Source organism: Rosa rugosa, chromosome 3 (assembly GCF_958449725.1).
Source record: "Rosa rugosa chromosome 3, drRosRugo1.1, whole genome shotgun sequence".
Classification (NCBI taxonomy): domain Eukaryota; kingdom Viridiplantae; phylum Streptophyta; class Magnoliopsida; order Rosales; family Rosaceae; genus Rosa; species Rosa rugosa.
The window spans coordinates 8,270,338-8,286,249 of record NC_084822.1 but is presented as its reverse complement, the minus strand read 5'-3'; the positions used below and the strand labels follow the sequence as shown (position 1 = coordinate 8,286,249).

The 15,912-nt window shown below is 39.3% G+C and overlaps 1 protein-coding gene and 1 pseudogene across 1 annotated transcript; both read left to right on the top strand.

Moving 5' to 3' along the window:
- The first annotated feature begins 7,498 nt into the window (after window positions 1-7,498).
- Window positions 7,499-12,643, top strand: LOC133739469 (uncharacterized; annotated as a pseudogene).
- Window positions 12,644-13,451: 808 nt separating this feature from the next.
- LOC133738846 (protein TIC 21, chloroplastic) lies at window positions 13,452-15,740 on the top strand. The gene is made up of 4 exons (XM_062166518.1): window positions 13,452-13,798; window positions 13,961-14,218; window positions 14,688-14,891; window positions 15,263-15,740. Exons 1-4 carry the CDS (start codon window positions 13,529-13,531, stop codon window positions 15,374-15,376), a joined length of 846 nt encoding a protein of 281 aa, XP_062022502.1. The 5' UTR covers window positions 13,452-13,528; the 3' UTR covers window positions 15,377-15,740.
- Window positions 15,741-15,912: the final 172 nt, after the last annotated feature.

Genomic DNA, 15,912 nt, shown 5'->3' with positions numbered 1-15,912 from the left:
GAAAAGTCACCGGAAAAGTTGTCGAAAAGTCGCCGAAAAAGTGTCCGGAGAGTGGCCGGAAAAGTTGCCGGAGAAGTGGCCGGAAAGTGGCCGGAGAGTTGCCGGAAAGTTACTCGACAGATCTGTCGACAGCTGCTCGGCAGATGGCTCGGCAGCTGCTGCGCAGGTCCTCGGCGGGTGCTCGGCAGCTGCTGCGCAGGTCCTCGGCAGGTGCTCGGCAGCTGCTGCGCAGGGGCTTCGGCAGGACTCGGCAGGTGCTGTCGGCAGGTGCTGCGCAGGGGTCTCGGCAGGTCTCGGCAGCTGCTCGGCAGCACTTCGGCAGGGGCTCGGCAGCACTTCGGCAGGTCTCGGCAGCACTTCGGCAGGGGCTCGGCAGGACTCGGCAGTTCTCGGCAGCTGCTCGGCAGGGGCTCGGCAGGACTCGGCAGGTCTCGGCAGCTGCTCGGCAGCACTTCGGCAGGACTCGACAGCGGTCCGGCAGCGGTTCAATTTTTCCGGTGGCCGGTTCAGGCGGTTTCCGGCCGGTTCTGGAGGTTCTAAAACCGGTTCTGGGCTTCTTGGATCAAGGGCTTTGATATGAGCTAGGGTTTGGAGGTTTTTTGTTGGTTTGGAAAAATGACTTCGATCGGATTTTGAACTCCTCTACTCTTTTCAATTTCGATTCTAATTCTAGAGCAATTTCGTGCTGATAACGTGTTTAAGGACAAGCAAAATTGACAGAGAGAGAGGGAATAGAGATTCAAGTGTGTGTTTCATTTCATTCAATAGGAGGTATTTATAGGGATACATTTGAAGTAAATAATGATACAACTTGATGGCATCTTCATTTGTAGCCTTCCATTGTGGCATCTCCATTTGCAGCTCCACATTGTGGTTTGTGATGATGATTGCCACACTTGTTCCCCATTGGCATAAAGCTTGACTCACAAGTCACTATACCTATTCTATTCACTCAAATACTTATCTTATACATGACATAGACATTTTATATAATGAACAATACAACATGTTTCATATATACTACAACAGATCATGAATTGTGCATAATATATATGTTTGGTGCATTTGTAATGCATGCTGAACAAATTGAACCTTTCCCGTGATCATCTGGTGGGTGTGCTGGGATTCAATTATATAATCTGGTTTAGGTGTTCTTCGTCGAGAAATTCTTGCATACAATTGTTGTGTATATATGACTGTTAAAGGTCGAATGTGAGAGAGAGTTGTATACAATTGGATTCTACTTTCCAACTCAACATAGCCAGTTGCAGTAATGCATTGTCTACATTCTGGGCCCTCTATCTCAACTCATTCTGTGCATGAATTGCAGATGAAGTTATAAGCAACAGGCTAATCGATCATATATGGTACTAACATATCATTGCTAGAAAGCCATGCCCAACAAAGGTTCTCAATGTTGCTGCTGCTCTGATGCCCTCTACTCTGATGCCCTCTATGTAGGCCATTGACCACTTAGATAAGTATGATAGCTGCTAACACGTACACTTTAACTATAACAAGCCTGCTAAAGAAAATCAGAAAACTAAAAGTTCAGTGGTATAATCTTGTTTGAATGGGGGAAAATGAAAACTAAGAACTTATGTGAAATTGTCAAATTGATAAGCCCAAGTGGCTAAATGATTTTTGGATCATTTGGAAGACTTTACTAGATTTAGGAGAGCCAGTAAGCCCAAGTGGCTAAACTTCTTGTTATTTCATTTTTCTGTTTTTCAGATCTCTTCAAACCCTAGCGCCGCCATTAATGGGCGTCAATTCAGGGGGGCTCTAGCGCCTCCCCTCTAGTGTTCGCCAAGGCGTATGAGTACTATGGAATCTGCCTCGATCTCGCACATCGGATTCAAGCCGCGCATGTTCTGACAGGGTTGGATTCTACGAAGCCAATCTCTAGATCAACTTGGGTAGATCTGCTATCTGTGGGTTGGGTGCAAAGATTTAAATTTAAATTAGGGTCATTGACCTAAAGCACCAAAATAAGCAAAAGTTATCTCACTTACCCCAGCAACAGATTTTTCCAAAATAAGCAAAAGTTATCCCACTTACCCTAGCAACAGATTTTTGTTCTCACATATACAATTTATCAGCAAATGACCATTTTGCCCCCAATCCAATTAAAGAATTACAGTCCACGCCACACTCTCTCTCTAGACGACTCTCTCTCTCTCTTCCCGTCGCTCCACTCCTCGTCGACGACGTTCTCACCGGCGACGGCCGGAAGACATGCACCTGGTCGCTCAGGCCGGAGTCCGGTACGTCATGGAGAACCCCTACTTAGTCCACAGCAACATCATCAGCCTCGTTACTCTTCTTGAGGCATGTAAATCGGCCAATCCTCCGTCGTCGATTGTGTGGGCCTCGCCGGCTTTCTTTGTTGCTGCGTAGAGGCTCGCCGACTGGTCTGTCCGGTTGGATCCCGAGAACGGGACCTTGTCGTTTAAGCCATAAACGGAGCACCCAGTGCAGACAGTGGCGTGACAGATTCAGATCTTCGTAGCCAGAGACATCATCGGTGCGAACCTAGCCCACCACGCGACCTTGTTTCGATGGGAGCTGGTCTCTCCGATAATGACGATGACGGGGATCCCTCAGCTGCATGCCTGCACCCAAGATCCAACCTGATTTCTGGTGGGTTTCCTCCAATTTGGTGCCCATATCATTTCTGAGTGCCCAAATCAGCTTTTTATTTTAAGTAACGGGACAGAAGGAAAGAAAAAAAAAATTTGAAGGTTTATTATGGATAAACGTTTTTAAATTGATATAATCTCTTAGTTTTTTTCTTTAATCAGAGTTTTATTTGTCTAATTTTAGGAAGATTAGTTCCCATTCCGGCTACCGAAAGTTCTATTGGAGGGCAATAGAGGTTTATTGCCCCTCTATTGGGGGGCAATAGACGTCTATTGCTCCCAATAGACGTCTATTAAGAGGCAATAGACTATTGCTCACGAGTATAAGAAACGAAACCAGGGGAGCTTTTAAGGGCCTGAAGCTCAGAAGGGGTGAGAGCCTTCTAAGCTTCAGGCCCTCAAAAACTCCCCTGGTTTCGTTTCTTATACACGTGATCACCCCCTTAAACTTCAAACCACCCATACTTCTCAATTCCTTGGTCTGACACCATTGTCTGGCGCTTGGCTTGCTTCAATGCTTCAGTGTTCTGAGCTTCAGGCCCTCAAAAGAAGTCTTGGATTGCTTAAGTGTAGGTATGGATGAGCTAGTCTTACCATTAGCTACCTCTGACAGAGGAAAGGGTGGCCGAATACCAATTGTGGTGATCTAAGAAGGCTTTGGGCTTGAGTGAGGAATCCATGTGGACAATGTAGGAGTGAGACTCTGCAGAAACCATGATTGGAAGAACATACAGAGATAGAGTAGCCATTGCTGATGTGAAATCCCTCAAGTCTGAAACGACTTCTCATAGCAGAAGTGCTGGACAGATCTTTTTCTAAAGCTAGAGCTAGACTTTAAAGTAGGACAGACCCTATTTTCCATCGTTTTCTCTGAAAGGGGTTGGTTTCCTCATTATTTCCTATTATTTTTGTCCCATTGAACATAATGTTGATGAGATCAAAACGCCAGAAATTTTTTGAAAGGGATTTCTGAACCACTTTTCTATTTACTGATATACTAGCTAGGATCAGAAGACGATGTCCAATAAACCGTATCCTCACATTGTTAAGCATCGCAAATTGAATAAAAAGTTGTACACCAGTAATGTATATAGCAGCTAGGTAAGTTGTACAATGAATAATTCGGCTCCTTTCTAAAGACGTGATAGAGAAACTCTTACTTTTTTGAAGAAACAGACATTGACAACCACCACAAATTTGAAGAACCTCAAGCATAGAACGAATGTAATATAGCAGCCACGCACCAACCATGATAAAGGGTCTTAAACATTGTGAACAAAAAGACACTCCAATAATATAATACGGACTTACTTATAGTTTACAACTTTACATGATAAAGGGTAATCTTCATTTGAAAAATTATATAAATTCAAAACTAGCTAAAATAGAGAGCACTGATGCAGACGTATTTCTAAAGTGACTAGCTAAAATGACTTTTTAGCTATTTTAGCTAAAATTTAACTCTAAAATGGCTAGCATTGCTAAATATGCTCTTAGGAAGAGAATCTTCTTCCCTCAACTATGGTAATGAGGATGAAAGAGAAGTCGATATTGACATTCTTGGTAAAGCTAAGTCGAGAGTGAGATAATAGCTAGGATGGCAAATATAACAGGATCCACACACTACATACCAATTTTGATATGCCCCAGCCCCCAGGCTGCAGCCTAATTAGATGTGGCCTTTTTCTGCACTACAGAAGTCTACAAAGGAAATTGAACAGAATTGGAGTATTGACGGAGATATAGGGACGGCTTTATTCACATACTTGGTACCATTTACTCGTATAAGGCTGCAAATACAAGATATTTTTCTTAATTGATTACTAGACTACTTAAGCTACATGGTTTAGACAATTCACAAGGATGACAACTACAAATCTTCTAGAACCCAATCTACTTGTTTCTTTTCATTAAGTTCAGATTTCAGCATGTGTTCGAAGTTTTTTTGTAGAAATTTTAAAAAAAATAAGAAGCCAAATATAGTTTGCGTATATGTGTAAATATCGAGCTTTTAGTAAAATTTTTGGGTCTATATATTAAATCGACTTATGAAGGAGAACAACATGACCAATAAATAGTTAATCATCGCAGATGTTAATTATATTTAATTCATAATGAGTGAAGTCATATATAATAGACATCATTTCTTTCATTTAAACTTCGAATAATAATAGCCAGATTAATTTGTGGATAAGTTGCAAATGAGATTTAAATTAAGGATAAAAAAGAGAGAGGAAAGAATCCAGCTAAACAATGCATCAATACTCATAACTTCTCTAGTTTTGCCAGGGTTTTGTGTCTTTTGGCTTAAGGTTTTAATTGTCAAGAAAAAGAGATTGAGAAAATTAGAAAGGAAAAAAAAAATGCTAAAGTGCCGAGACTACAAACGCGTTTCCTTCCAACCCGTGTCACCCAAGACGCGTTTTCAAATCAGAGGAAATGAGGCATGTGGGCATAGGGGGTTTATAACACCTTCCCAAAATGCAGAGCTTGTGGTTGACGGTGTCGAGGTGATGTAGGAACAATGTCTCCCCAAGCTAAGGGTAATAGCATAAATTTTGGTTATCAGTTGCTACCATCTAGGGTAATAACAAGCCTTCGTAGTAGTATACAAGTGAGAATTAATTGAGGGTACTCCATCTCCCATCACTACTCCATCAAAGATGATTACTATATACTGTCTTTTGATTTAATTTCAATAAATTCTCAAACGCTAATAAAAATAGATAAAGTGAGAGTGAGTTGCTCTGTCTAATCCCTCGAGAAGTGAATAAACAAAGAGAAATTAATGTTCCCTTCTCTCTAGAGTTAGGGTTTGGAGGCTAGCCGTCGAAAATGTAGCTTTAAGTTCGTCTTACTGGGCGTCGGTTTAGGGATACATGTGTGTGGACCTATTCATTGTATCCGCATGACAAATTGTAATTCTATTTTTATCCTTAGTTCCTTACAAAAAAGGTGAAGATATAATAACCCTTTCTCTTGCGAGATGACTTGTATGAATATATCCAAAAAGACTTGGTGAAATGAGCTCATGAACAAAAGAGAGTAGAAGGCTAAAACCTCTCCAAATAACACATTTCACATATTTAAGAATAATGTTATTTCTCATTGAACATGTGAGGCAGGTTCCTTTTTTTTTCTTTTTCATTCCCCTCCTTATCACTCCACCACCCACTTCACTCATCTCATGATATCCTTACTACCCGTATCATAATGCAAGTGAGATATTAATGAGTGACTTCTACAGGGCTCACCGGTATGTTGAGGTAGAGTTTTCTTTTTCATTTTTATTTTATTACAGTTGAGGTTGTTTGTGTGTTATAGTTGATAATTTGTTACACCTTGAATTTGAAAATGGAATTTTATTTATTTTATATATTGCATTTTGACAAATTTATCCTTTAGTGGTAAATTTTTTTATAGAAGAAATATATTCCATTAATAAAATATTACAACGCATTTGAATGACCAGTTGTGGCCCAAAAAATCATGACACACATTGCTATTAGAATCTATAGTAACGGTCTGTCACTAGTAGTAACATCCATGAACCGACAAGGCTCAACTCCTTATCAAATATTTCGTTCATAGCTGCAGGTTACAATAAAAGTTAACAAATTTCGAGTGTCACGATACAATCTCGCCACCAACATAAAAACGAACCACTTCACCCTCTCCGACTTCATGTCCAAGAACCATTAGACCACGTATAAGGGCAATTCACCATCACGTTGATAACCAGTAGGCACCGATATTAAATCACTTTTTTTGTCAATATCAAATTACCTACTTCTCGGGAATAACGCCATACCAATGGCACAAGAATCAAACCAAAACTTCTAAACCCTACCTCAATTGAGCAGAGACTTATAAATCCTAACAAAAAAACAAAATCAAAACTAAGAACCCTTGTCAAAACCAAAAATATGTCATTGAGGCGTACAATCCTGCCCCTAAAGGCCGCTACTGAGCTAACAATAGTATGCAACCATAAAGGTGTCGGTATCAACGAACATGCTATATCAGATATGGTCCACAAATGGCCCACCAAAAACGTCCACCACCACTCTATCCCCACCTGGAACCACCACTAAATCATCCCGACCCTAAACTACCACCGAGCCATCCTTCTCACCTAGCCCCCAAAATTGCAGCGAGCCTCCAAACCAACCTCCCAATAGCCCACTAGCAAACCACCACTGAAGCCCCATATGCTCAAGTACAACCTCTTACCCACACACTAGTATAGCCCAGGTCCAACATAGCAATTTGCCTTAACCGACTTTTTAGACACCGTACAACACACTACCCTTGCCCAAACACCAACACAACATGGCCCAAGAGATCTTGGCCATGAAATCGCCCCAACCCTCTTGACCAGATCAGGGTGACCATTGAAAAAGTTGTCGTCGCCTCCTAAAGCAGGAGGCCATAGAACACAACAACCTTACACCAACCCAATTGAGCCACCAAACACATGTCCAGCGGCGGCTAACCACACTCTGGTAGAGCCAAAGGCCCAATAGGCGTTGAGGCGCCCTTGAACGAGATACACCGTCGAGAGATGAGAAAACCCAACCTTTCTGGAAACCCTAAGAGCTCCGAGAAAGGAGGAACTCAATAATGGTAGTTTTGAACTCATAACCTCCACGGTGTTAGTTAGGCTAGCTAACCAACAGGCTACGACTCACCGACAAGGGAAAATTAAATTCAGATAGTTTAAAAAATAATTCTATTCTTGATGTGGATAAATTGAGTATATGTGTAAGTGGTGCGTTAAATAGAGATGTAAGAAAAAAGTTACGGCTGTTTTAAGGGTATTTTTGCTTTTAGCCCAATTAAAAGTGAAAAAAGGAATTAGAGCATTAGCAGACCCTAAACAAAACAGAAGCAATCGCAGAATTCGACCCAAAAACTAGGACACAGAGAACGCGCGACCTTTGGCCGCCGACACTGTTTCCGGCCGTGTCTGCCGGCCAAAATCATATTAGTCTCTTCGTCTCTAAACTGGCTTCCCACCCATATAACTTTCAAATTCTATTGTTCACCGTACGCAACGAATCGAAGCAGACAAGTTTTTTGAGTTTTCCCGGCTTCTATTGCGATTTCCGGCCAGTTCTTCGACTTTTCGACTTTCCTGCAAAACCCTAAGGTAAAAATCTGTTCTTTGCCTCTTGGGTATACTATTGCATGTAGATTTATCAGTTTTGAAAATAACTGAAGTTGGCCGCCGCGGCTCCGCCGTCTCCGTCTGCTTTGTACGGCCGTTGTTGGTCTCTGTGACCTTTATTACACTAACTAGGAAGTTTAAATTGAAGCGTGGATCCTAGTGACTGGGTTTATATTGCTTATGAGCTAATCAAATGCATTGTGTTTGATGCAAAACTTGTCTGTTTCTTTTGTAAAAACCTTTTCTTTATTGAAATGTGAAGTTTCTGAATGGAAAAAAGGTTCTGGATTTTTGGTAGATCAAATCATGCTTCCTTGCATTCGGTATAGTTGGGATTTCGGGTTGGAGGTGTATGTCTAATATGCTTCCAATTACATTGTTTAGGGTTTAGACTTCGGAATGACGTAAAAGATGATACTAGCTGGTTACATTCTTTGTAAGTTAGCTGATAGAAGTCCTTTTGCAGGGGAGATCAGATACATACATTCTTTAATTTGGTTGTATTCAGCTCTCATTCCCAAAACTTTAGAATAGATGGGTATGTTTTTTCCTTTGATAATAATCTACAATATTTTTTAATTTCTATAATGGTGTTTGGAGCAAATATTGAATTAGATTTTGAATGTGAAAAATGTAGGTGTGTGGCTAATTCCTATTCGTGGCCGTTCATTACTGATGTAAAAAATGTTTTCTCCAATGAAAAACTCATGCACATATTCTTTCATTTCTAGAAGGAACACTATAGCCATGGAGTTACTGGACAGTGCAGCCCTTATTTTAAGTTTTGAGTTTGTTCGGGCTTCTAGTTTTGTTTACATATGCTGTCACTTTTATAGTTTATAAGCTTAGTGTCTTTGTATTTTTTTTAATATAAATCCATGGAACATATGGCATTATGCTAACGTTGCTGTGAAATCTTTTTGTAGAGACAATTATTAGAAACTAAGGAGGCTGTTGCTCAGAGAAAGTCGTTGAAGAAAAGGCAAACTGGTAAAATTCTGCTCCCTGTACTTTCAAGGATTTAAACTATGATGCAAAATGTAATGTTATGGTCTTATCTATTGACTGCTTTGCTCCTTTACAACATTAGTACTGACCCATGCTTCTATCTGCATGCCTATCCACTGGTCTAAACATCTCTCTCTCTCTCTCTCTCTCTGAAATCAAATCCCCGCATTGCCCATCTTATTTTGTTTTATTTAAAGTATAGTAACTAAGTACTGATTTAGCTTTTTATTTCTTGAGAAAATCAGCTTAGGGCTTAAGATTCGGAACATGGGCAAGAGGGAGAAGCAAGCGAACAAGTTTCACTGGGACGAGTTAAGTGAAGAAGAAGGAGAACTAGCTAATAGAAAGGCTCTGAAATCTGTCGTACACACATCAGTAGCGACGATGACGAGGCCAATGAAGATCTCAGCCTCAAAATAGTTGAAAAAGCTCTACTGATGCGTGCAGCCAAGCTGGCCTCAGAGAACGACACCGTTATTTCCAATCCAGCTGGTTTGAATGGACTGCCTTCTTCGTCTTCTCCACGGGTTGCTGAAGTTGACGCCGCAGATTTAGAGACTAAGAAAGTAAAGAAGGATAGGGTGAGGAAGACAAAAAAGAGGAAGATTGAAGACCCAGTTGTGAGTGCCTTTTTCTCTTTTACCTTGTTCCTACAGAAATTTGATTCAAGGAAAATTAGTTAATTGTGTGTAAACTTGTTGATTTTTACTGCAAAAATTTAGTTAATTGTGTGTATTGAAACATAATTTGTTGGCTTTTAAATGTTTCTTTTTTTCCTTCTCAATTTGCATTTGTGTTTTGAAGTCACAAACTATGGACCTTGAATTTAAAATTGATTTAAACAGAAGCATATTTTTTTTGAATTTTATCTTTCGGACTATCATTTTATTTTGTTGACTGTATGTAGATATGGGAAGAAAATGTCAGTTTTCTTGATGAATTTTTGTTTGTTCGATAAAAAAGGTGAAAGTTAAGATGCTATCTTATGTATCAGGTGATTCCTGCTAAAGAAGAAGTGAAGGTAGACGCAGCTAGAGCTGTGGATGAGCCAATTGAACTGAACACTGTTCAGATCACTGACAATATCGTGCTGCGGAAACTTCTTGTGAGTTCAAATACTTCCGTTGAAATACCCTTTTGAAAATGGCAAACCAAAATGAAGGCCTTAATATGGTACTATCTTATTTCTATTCTATCAGCGGGGACCAAGGTATTTTGATCCTCCAGATAGGAGCTGGGGAACATGCTTTAATTGTGGTGAAGAAGGACATGCAGCAGTGAACTGTACCGTAGCTAAGCGGAAGAAGCCATGCTTTGTTTGTGGCAGTTTGGAGCACAATGCCAAGCAATGTGAAAAGGTTAGTTGAAAAAGAAAACTAAGACACCAGACTTAAAGGGTTTTCAAGTCTATTTCTCTGAGATTTTGAACCTTTTTAAATGCTGGATGGTGGTGGAGGCTTTACATTAAAGGTTTGCTTTAACTTGAATGATTGAGGTTTGAACAAAAAGTTTATCTCTTTGCAATTATGCTTAACTTTTTTTCTTTTGCTCTTTTAAATTCTAAATCTATATGTGATAATAATGTTCGGAAAATAAAACTAAAGATTTTTTATTTGCCTGTTCTATATGTGTTGTAATCTTTTGTTAGTTCCACTTTCCAAATATAATGATTTAACCACCAATTCTTGTTTGCTGTGTAACTAAACCAAGATAGGTTTCTCTATTTTCTCCCTCTGTTTTCTCATTTTATACCTGCTATAAATATTCACAGGGACAAGATTGCTTTATCTGCAAAAAAGGTGGACATCATGCTAAAAATTGTCCAGAGAAGTACAATGTTGGCTCATTGGATTCCAAAATATGTTTAAAATGTGGAGACTCTGGGCATGAGATGTATTCATGCAAGAATGATTACCCATCTGATGACCTCAAGGTATATTTTGGTTTTTTGTTTTTTGTTTTTTGCATATGATTTTCCAATATAATATAAAATCAGTTTAATATTTGGGATTTTGTGCAAGAGCTATTTCTTGATTTTTTTTCCTTTTTGTAAACAGGAAATACAATGTTATGTCTGCAAGAGATTTGGTCATTTATGTTGTGTCAAGTGTGTTGATAACAGTCTAAAGGAAGTATCTTGTTACAAATGTGGTCAACTGGGACACACTGGTATGGTAAGTCTTAATGCTTCTAAGGCTCCTCGCGTGTATGACTGTATGTGGAGTTTGTTTTAAGGTCTTTGGGATAAGAACCTGTTTTTAGCCATTTGATTAGACATGACAACTGCGATGCATGTTGTGCTTATCTTATCCAATGATGAAGAACATGTTTCCTTTTGTTAGAGAGAAATTTTGTGTGCGTGTATCTACATATATTTGTGTATGTGTGCGTGTGTGTGATAATGTCATAATTTCATTCATATTTGCAGCAATGTGTTTTAAACAGTGCTGTTATATAATTTTTGATTCAACACAACCCTGTGTGTGTGAAATAACGTCATAATTTTCATTCATGTATATTCAACAATGTGTTTTCAAAAGTTGTGTTATATAATTTTTGTTTCAGAGTAGTTTGTCAATAACAGAATCCTCTCTTTAGCTATTTTCTTTGTTTGAAATTTCAATGAATCCATATAAGTACTTGATCATTGAGTAATTTTTTTCATATCAGAGTTGTTCATATGCATAATTTTTATTTGTGGAAAATGTCTGTTACTATCTTTTGTGATTGTAATGTCACGTGTTTTTTTTTTCTTTTCTTTTTCACAAATTCTTCTGATCATCTAAATATTGATTTTAATTCCTTTGTGTGCCTAAACACTTTAGTTTTCTTGGTCAATTCTATTCTTCTAATCTTGTGGAAGTACTCAATTGTTTCCCCATACACTAAGAAATGGTAATCTATACATGCAGGCATGCATAGGCTTACGTGGTGGGGAAACCACTGTTTCTGGATCCCATCGTTTATGCTACAAGTGTGGTGAAGGTGGTCATATTGCTCGGGAATGCAGAACTTCCAATAATGTAACCTCCTGCTATATTATTATCTGCAATTGTTCTCAAATTATTTCTTTTGTGGTAGTGTTATGTTATTGTTATGCGTGGTGATACCAACTGGACTATTTTATGTAATTTGCAGGCTCGTAAGAGGTATGGCGAGTTCTCTAACGTACATACTCCTTTGAGACCTCATAAAGAAAAGAAAGACTACATGGGATTTTATTCTGCTCCTAATGATCTGAATAAGAATAAACAGAAACATACCCACTATGATGAAAGAGGTTTTGCAACTCCACAAAAAGCAAAACATAGAGGTGGATGGATAGTTGATGATCCAGATGACTACTCCCCTAGAAAAGGCAAGCAGAACGGCTGGAAAGCTCCTGCAACATCATCTAGTAGGAGCCATAGGTTTTCAAGTTCGCCTGCAGGCGGTCATGCTTCGAGTTCTAGATCCTCCAAAAAGTTGTGGAAGGTTCCTGGAGGAACTCCCATCTCTCAAGGATCATCCAAGTCTGTTCAGCACAGATATTCTGCACGGAGGTTTAGCAACTCTGGTACTGATGGTGTTAGACAAAATAACGAGTGGTGGTAGGCAAAGATAATATTTATACACAAGTCTGAATAGGTTTTTTATGGACAAGTTTTACATGCACAACAGCACAAGTGTCGTTGCATGTGCACATGCTTACTGTACTGTCCTAGTGTTCTTAGTATGCTTTGGTCTGAGTTTAGGATCTTTTCAATGTTTTCTTTTGTATGCTTTAAAGTGTTGCACCACCTCTTGATTCTTTATACATTCATTTACATGTTTTTTATCCATAGATTTGCGATTCTATAAAGCAACTTTGTTTGAAAATTCTGTGTTCCTTGGTGGATTTGATCTGAGGTTGAGGAGAGTGTCTGTAGTCAAGGAAGTGAGATGGTGAGAATCACATATCAACATGGATATAGCCTGCCACAGGAAATCTCAAAACCTAGACAGGAGGTGCTATGGGAAGCTTTTCCGGGCAGCGTTGTATCACTATGAACAGAGCGTTCTTTTTAGATCTATTTTCATATGTTTGCCAACCCAAAACCAAACTTCCCCTAGCTCCCCACCTATATATATATATATATATATATATATATGTATTCGAGATTTTTTTTTGTTTTTTACTCTCTTTCTCTTCTGTAACATATAAACTACAGGAAAAACCCTTACAACAACCACTTCTTAACTGATCAATGCCTAAGAGCATTTGCAGCTGACAAGGGAAGAGGAGATGGTTAAAACGATGATCCGGTTTTGCAACATGCTTGAAAGTGACCTTTAAGAACTGCTAAGCTAGCCAAATGATATCTTGAACGAGAAACTTGATCCTCCAGGGCACTTAAATTACACCCTTAATATTGCTATCCATCAAATAATCAGAAATCTCTCAAATATTAGTGTTTAAAAATAAAAATAAAAATAAAATCTCTCAAATATTTTCCAAGTTTCGGACCTCTACTGTAATAAGCTATGGTTCTGAATGTTGGAACGTCCAACCATTATGGGCTGATATATTCGGCCCAATCATTCACTCTCTCAAAGCCCAACCTCAAAACTGTAAGAGCCTTCTTTTTTTTTTTTGGTTGAAATCTGTAAGAGCATACTTACTTTCACACTCGCTCACTCTCTCTCTCTCTTCTTCTTCTCTCTCTCGGAGGCTATCTTTTCAGTAATTATGCAAACACTCCTATCGCCGGCAGCTCGCTCCGGCCTCTTCCCGTCGGCGCCACCTCAGGCCGCTCCGGCTCGTCCCTCCGCGTATCACCTCCCTCTACGATCAATCCCCGCCTGCCACGTCCCCAACCTCTCTCTCTCCCCTTCCTCTCCTCTAAATCACAGACGATCAAACCTCTCCTTAGCCACTATTGTAAGGGCCTCTTCTACTCCTGTTTCTCAGACTTTCGCTTCCCCCGGCGACGAAGCCGAAAAGGCCAAGCTCCTCCAGGTTCTCTCCACCTTTTCTTGTTTCGTTTCAGAGAAATGTAGCAAAATTGAAGAGCATACAATTTTGCAGTTCTTTGATAATTAGTAGATTTTCAATTTGTATCTTGTGATTGATGGAATTAGCGAAGGTTTTGATTTCGATGTTTGTTGTTGTACTGTGTAGGTAGCTAAGAGGTTAGAGAGCACAGCGAGGTATTTCAAGAGGTTGGGTAGCCTAGGGTTTTGGGGACAGCTGGTGTGCACTGTTGTGGCTGCTGTGATTCTTTCGTTTTCGGTTGTTGTAACTGGGAAGATTTCTTCGCCGCCTACATTTTATGCCACTGCCGGTGGGATTGTTGCCGCCTTCATTTCTGTGTTTTGGTCATTCGGGTACATTCGTCTATCGGATAAGCTTCGGAAAACTGCAAGTGACCCTGCTAAGGTATTGGACATTGTCATTTGTTGGAAAGCTTTACCGTTGAACTGTATAAGCATTCTTGATATTGGCTCATAGGTTGAGAGAAGGCTTTGTTGCATGGACTCGTGCTTGATTATGTGAAAGTTCTAGGGGATTCTAATGCATTAGATTCTTAAAATCGTTGATTGATGTCAAAGGTGTTGCCAAATGTGGGAATTGGGAAAGCTAATGTCTTAATGATTGAATCGCCTATGCCTTCTTGATAGTGATTTCAATTACATTTTTTCTGTTATGCTTGATGTTATCATATGAAGTTTTGCTTGGACTTGGCGCTTAATGTCATGATGTGAAGTTCTTCTATCAGTCCCATGTCATTAAAGTCATTATTGAATGAAATTAACTTCTATTCCAATTGTTGGAATGCGTAGAAAGATCCAGTTCATATACGACCTTTTAACTTCTACATATGTGTTCCGCTGCTTATAACATACAGGCCCCTTCTCGTGCTGATGTTATCAAAAGCTTAAGGAATGGCATTGGACTGAACCTTTTGGGTATGGGTGCTGCTGTTCTTGGTATGCAAGCCACAGTAGGAATATTGGTTGCTAAGGCTCTTACGTCCTCAGCAACTCCATATTACCAGGGTATCTCTCCTGGCTACAGTCCTGTTCTTGCATTGGATGTATTCTTGGTGCAGGTATTTCATACATCTCAGTTCAATATTCAATTCTGAAACATTTTACTATTTTGATTGCTCAACTCTAACGTGCATATATAGATTTGATTTTATTTATATATAGAGTTCCCTCTGTAGTGTCAAAGTTTAGAATCGCACATCCAAGTTTTCTTTTCTTTTTGTAATCAGTTGTTGTAGTATTTCCACAAGGACTCTCGAAACTCTCTAGTGTCAAAGTAAAATCCTTGTGAGTTCTAAAATTTAATACAGAATTTCATATAAACGGTAGTTGAAGCTGGATCTCTTGTAGAAGTTTGGCTATGATTTTTATACAAGAATCTTGCTTTAAGTGGGAGAATACTGAGCTATCTATGTATCCGTTCCTTTTGCAGGCATCCGCAAACACTATCCTTTCACATTTCTTGGGGCTTGTTTTCTCATTAGAGCTGTTGCGCTCAGTGTCATTGCCACCTGCAGAAGGCAGTCCCATTCCTAGGATGGCTTAAGTTCTTTACCTCTACCCAATATGGTGTATTTTGATGTCGAAGATGTTTTGAAGCTGTGAATGTAGATGAGTGGAGTCCATGATGTTAATGAAAAACTCAGTTCTGTATTATATAATTCGCAGATTTTGCTGCCTGTTTTCAATTGCAATTTATTTGATTACGAGGGCCGGTGTACCTGGACTCACTCAGGCAATGTTTTAAGCAACAGTAGGGTAATGGTCATTAGCATAGTCGATGTTTAAATAATGTTCTGGTGAACATGTGTCAACTTTCAGTTCAGAGCTTCAATTGTAGTTGCTGCCATCAGTTTTGTTAAGAAATTCTGTGAGAGCATATACATGAGGCTTTCTTAATTTGAAATTAACTAGCTGTATATTGTCACATAATCCTATTTCAATGGCCATTCATAGCAGAAATGAACTTGCAAGATATTCGACTAATGACACTGTTATTAACAGGTTCAACATCAAGAATGCTCAATAATATTACATAATCAAAGGTGACGTACGAGGACTGTAACAAGATCTCTCATACGT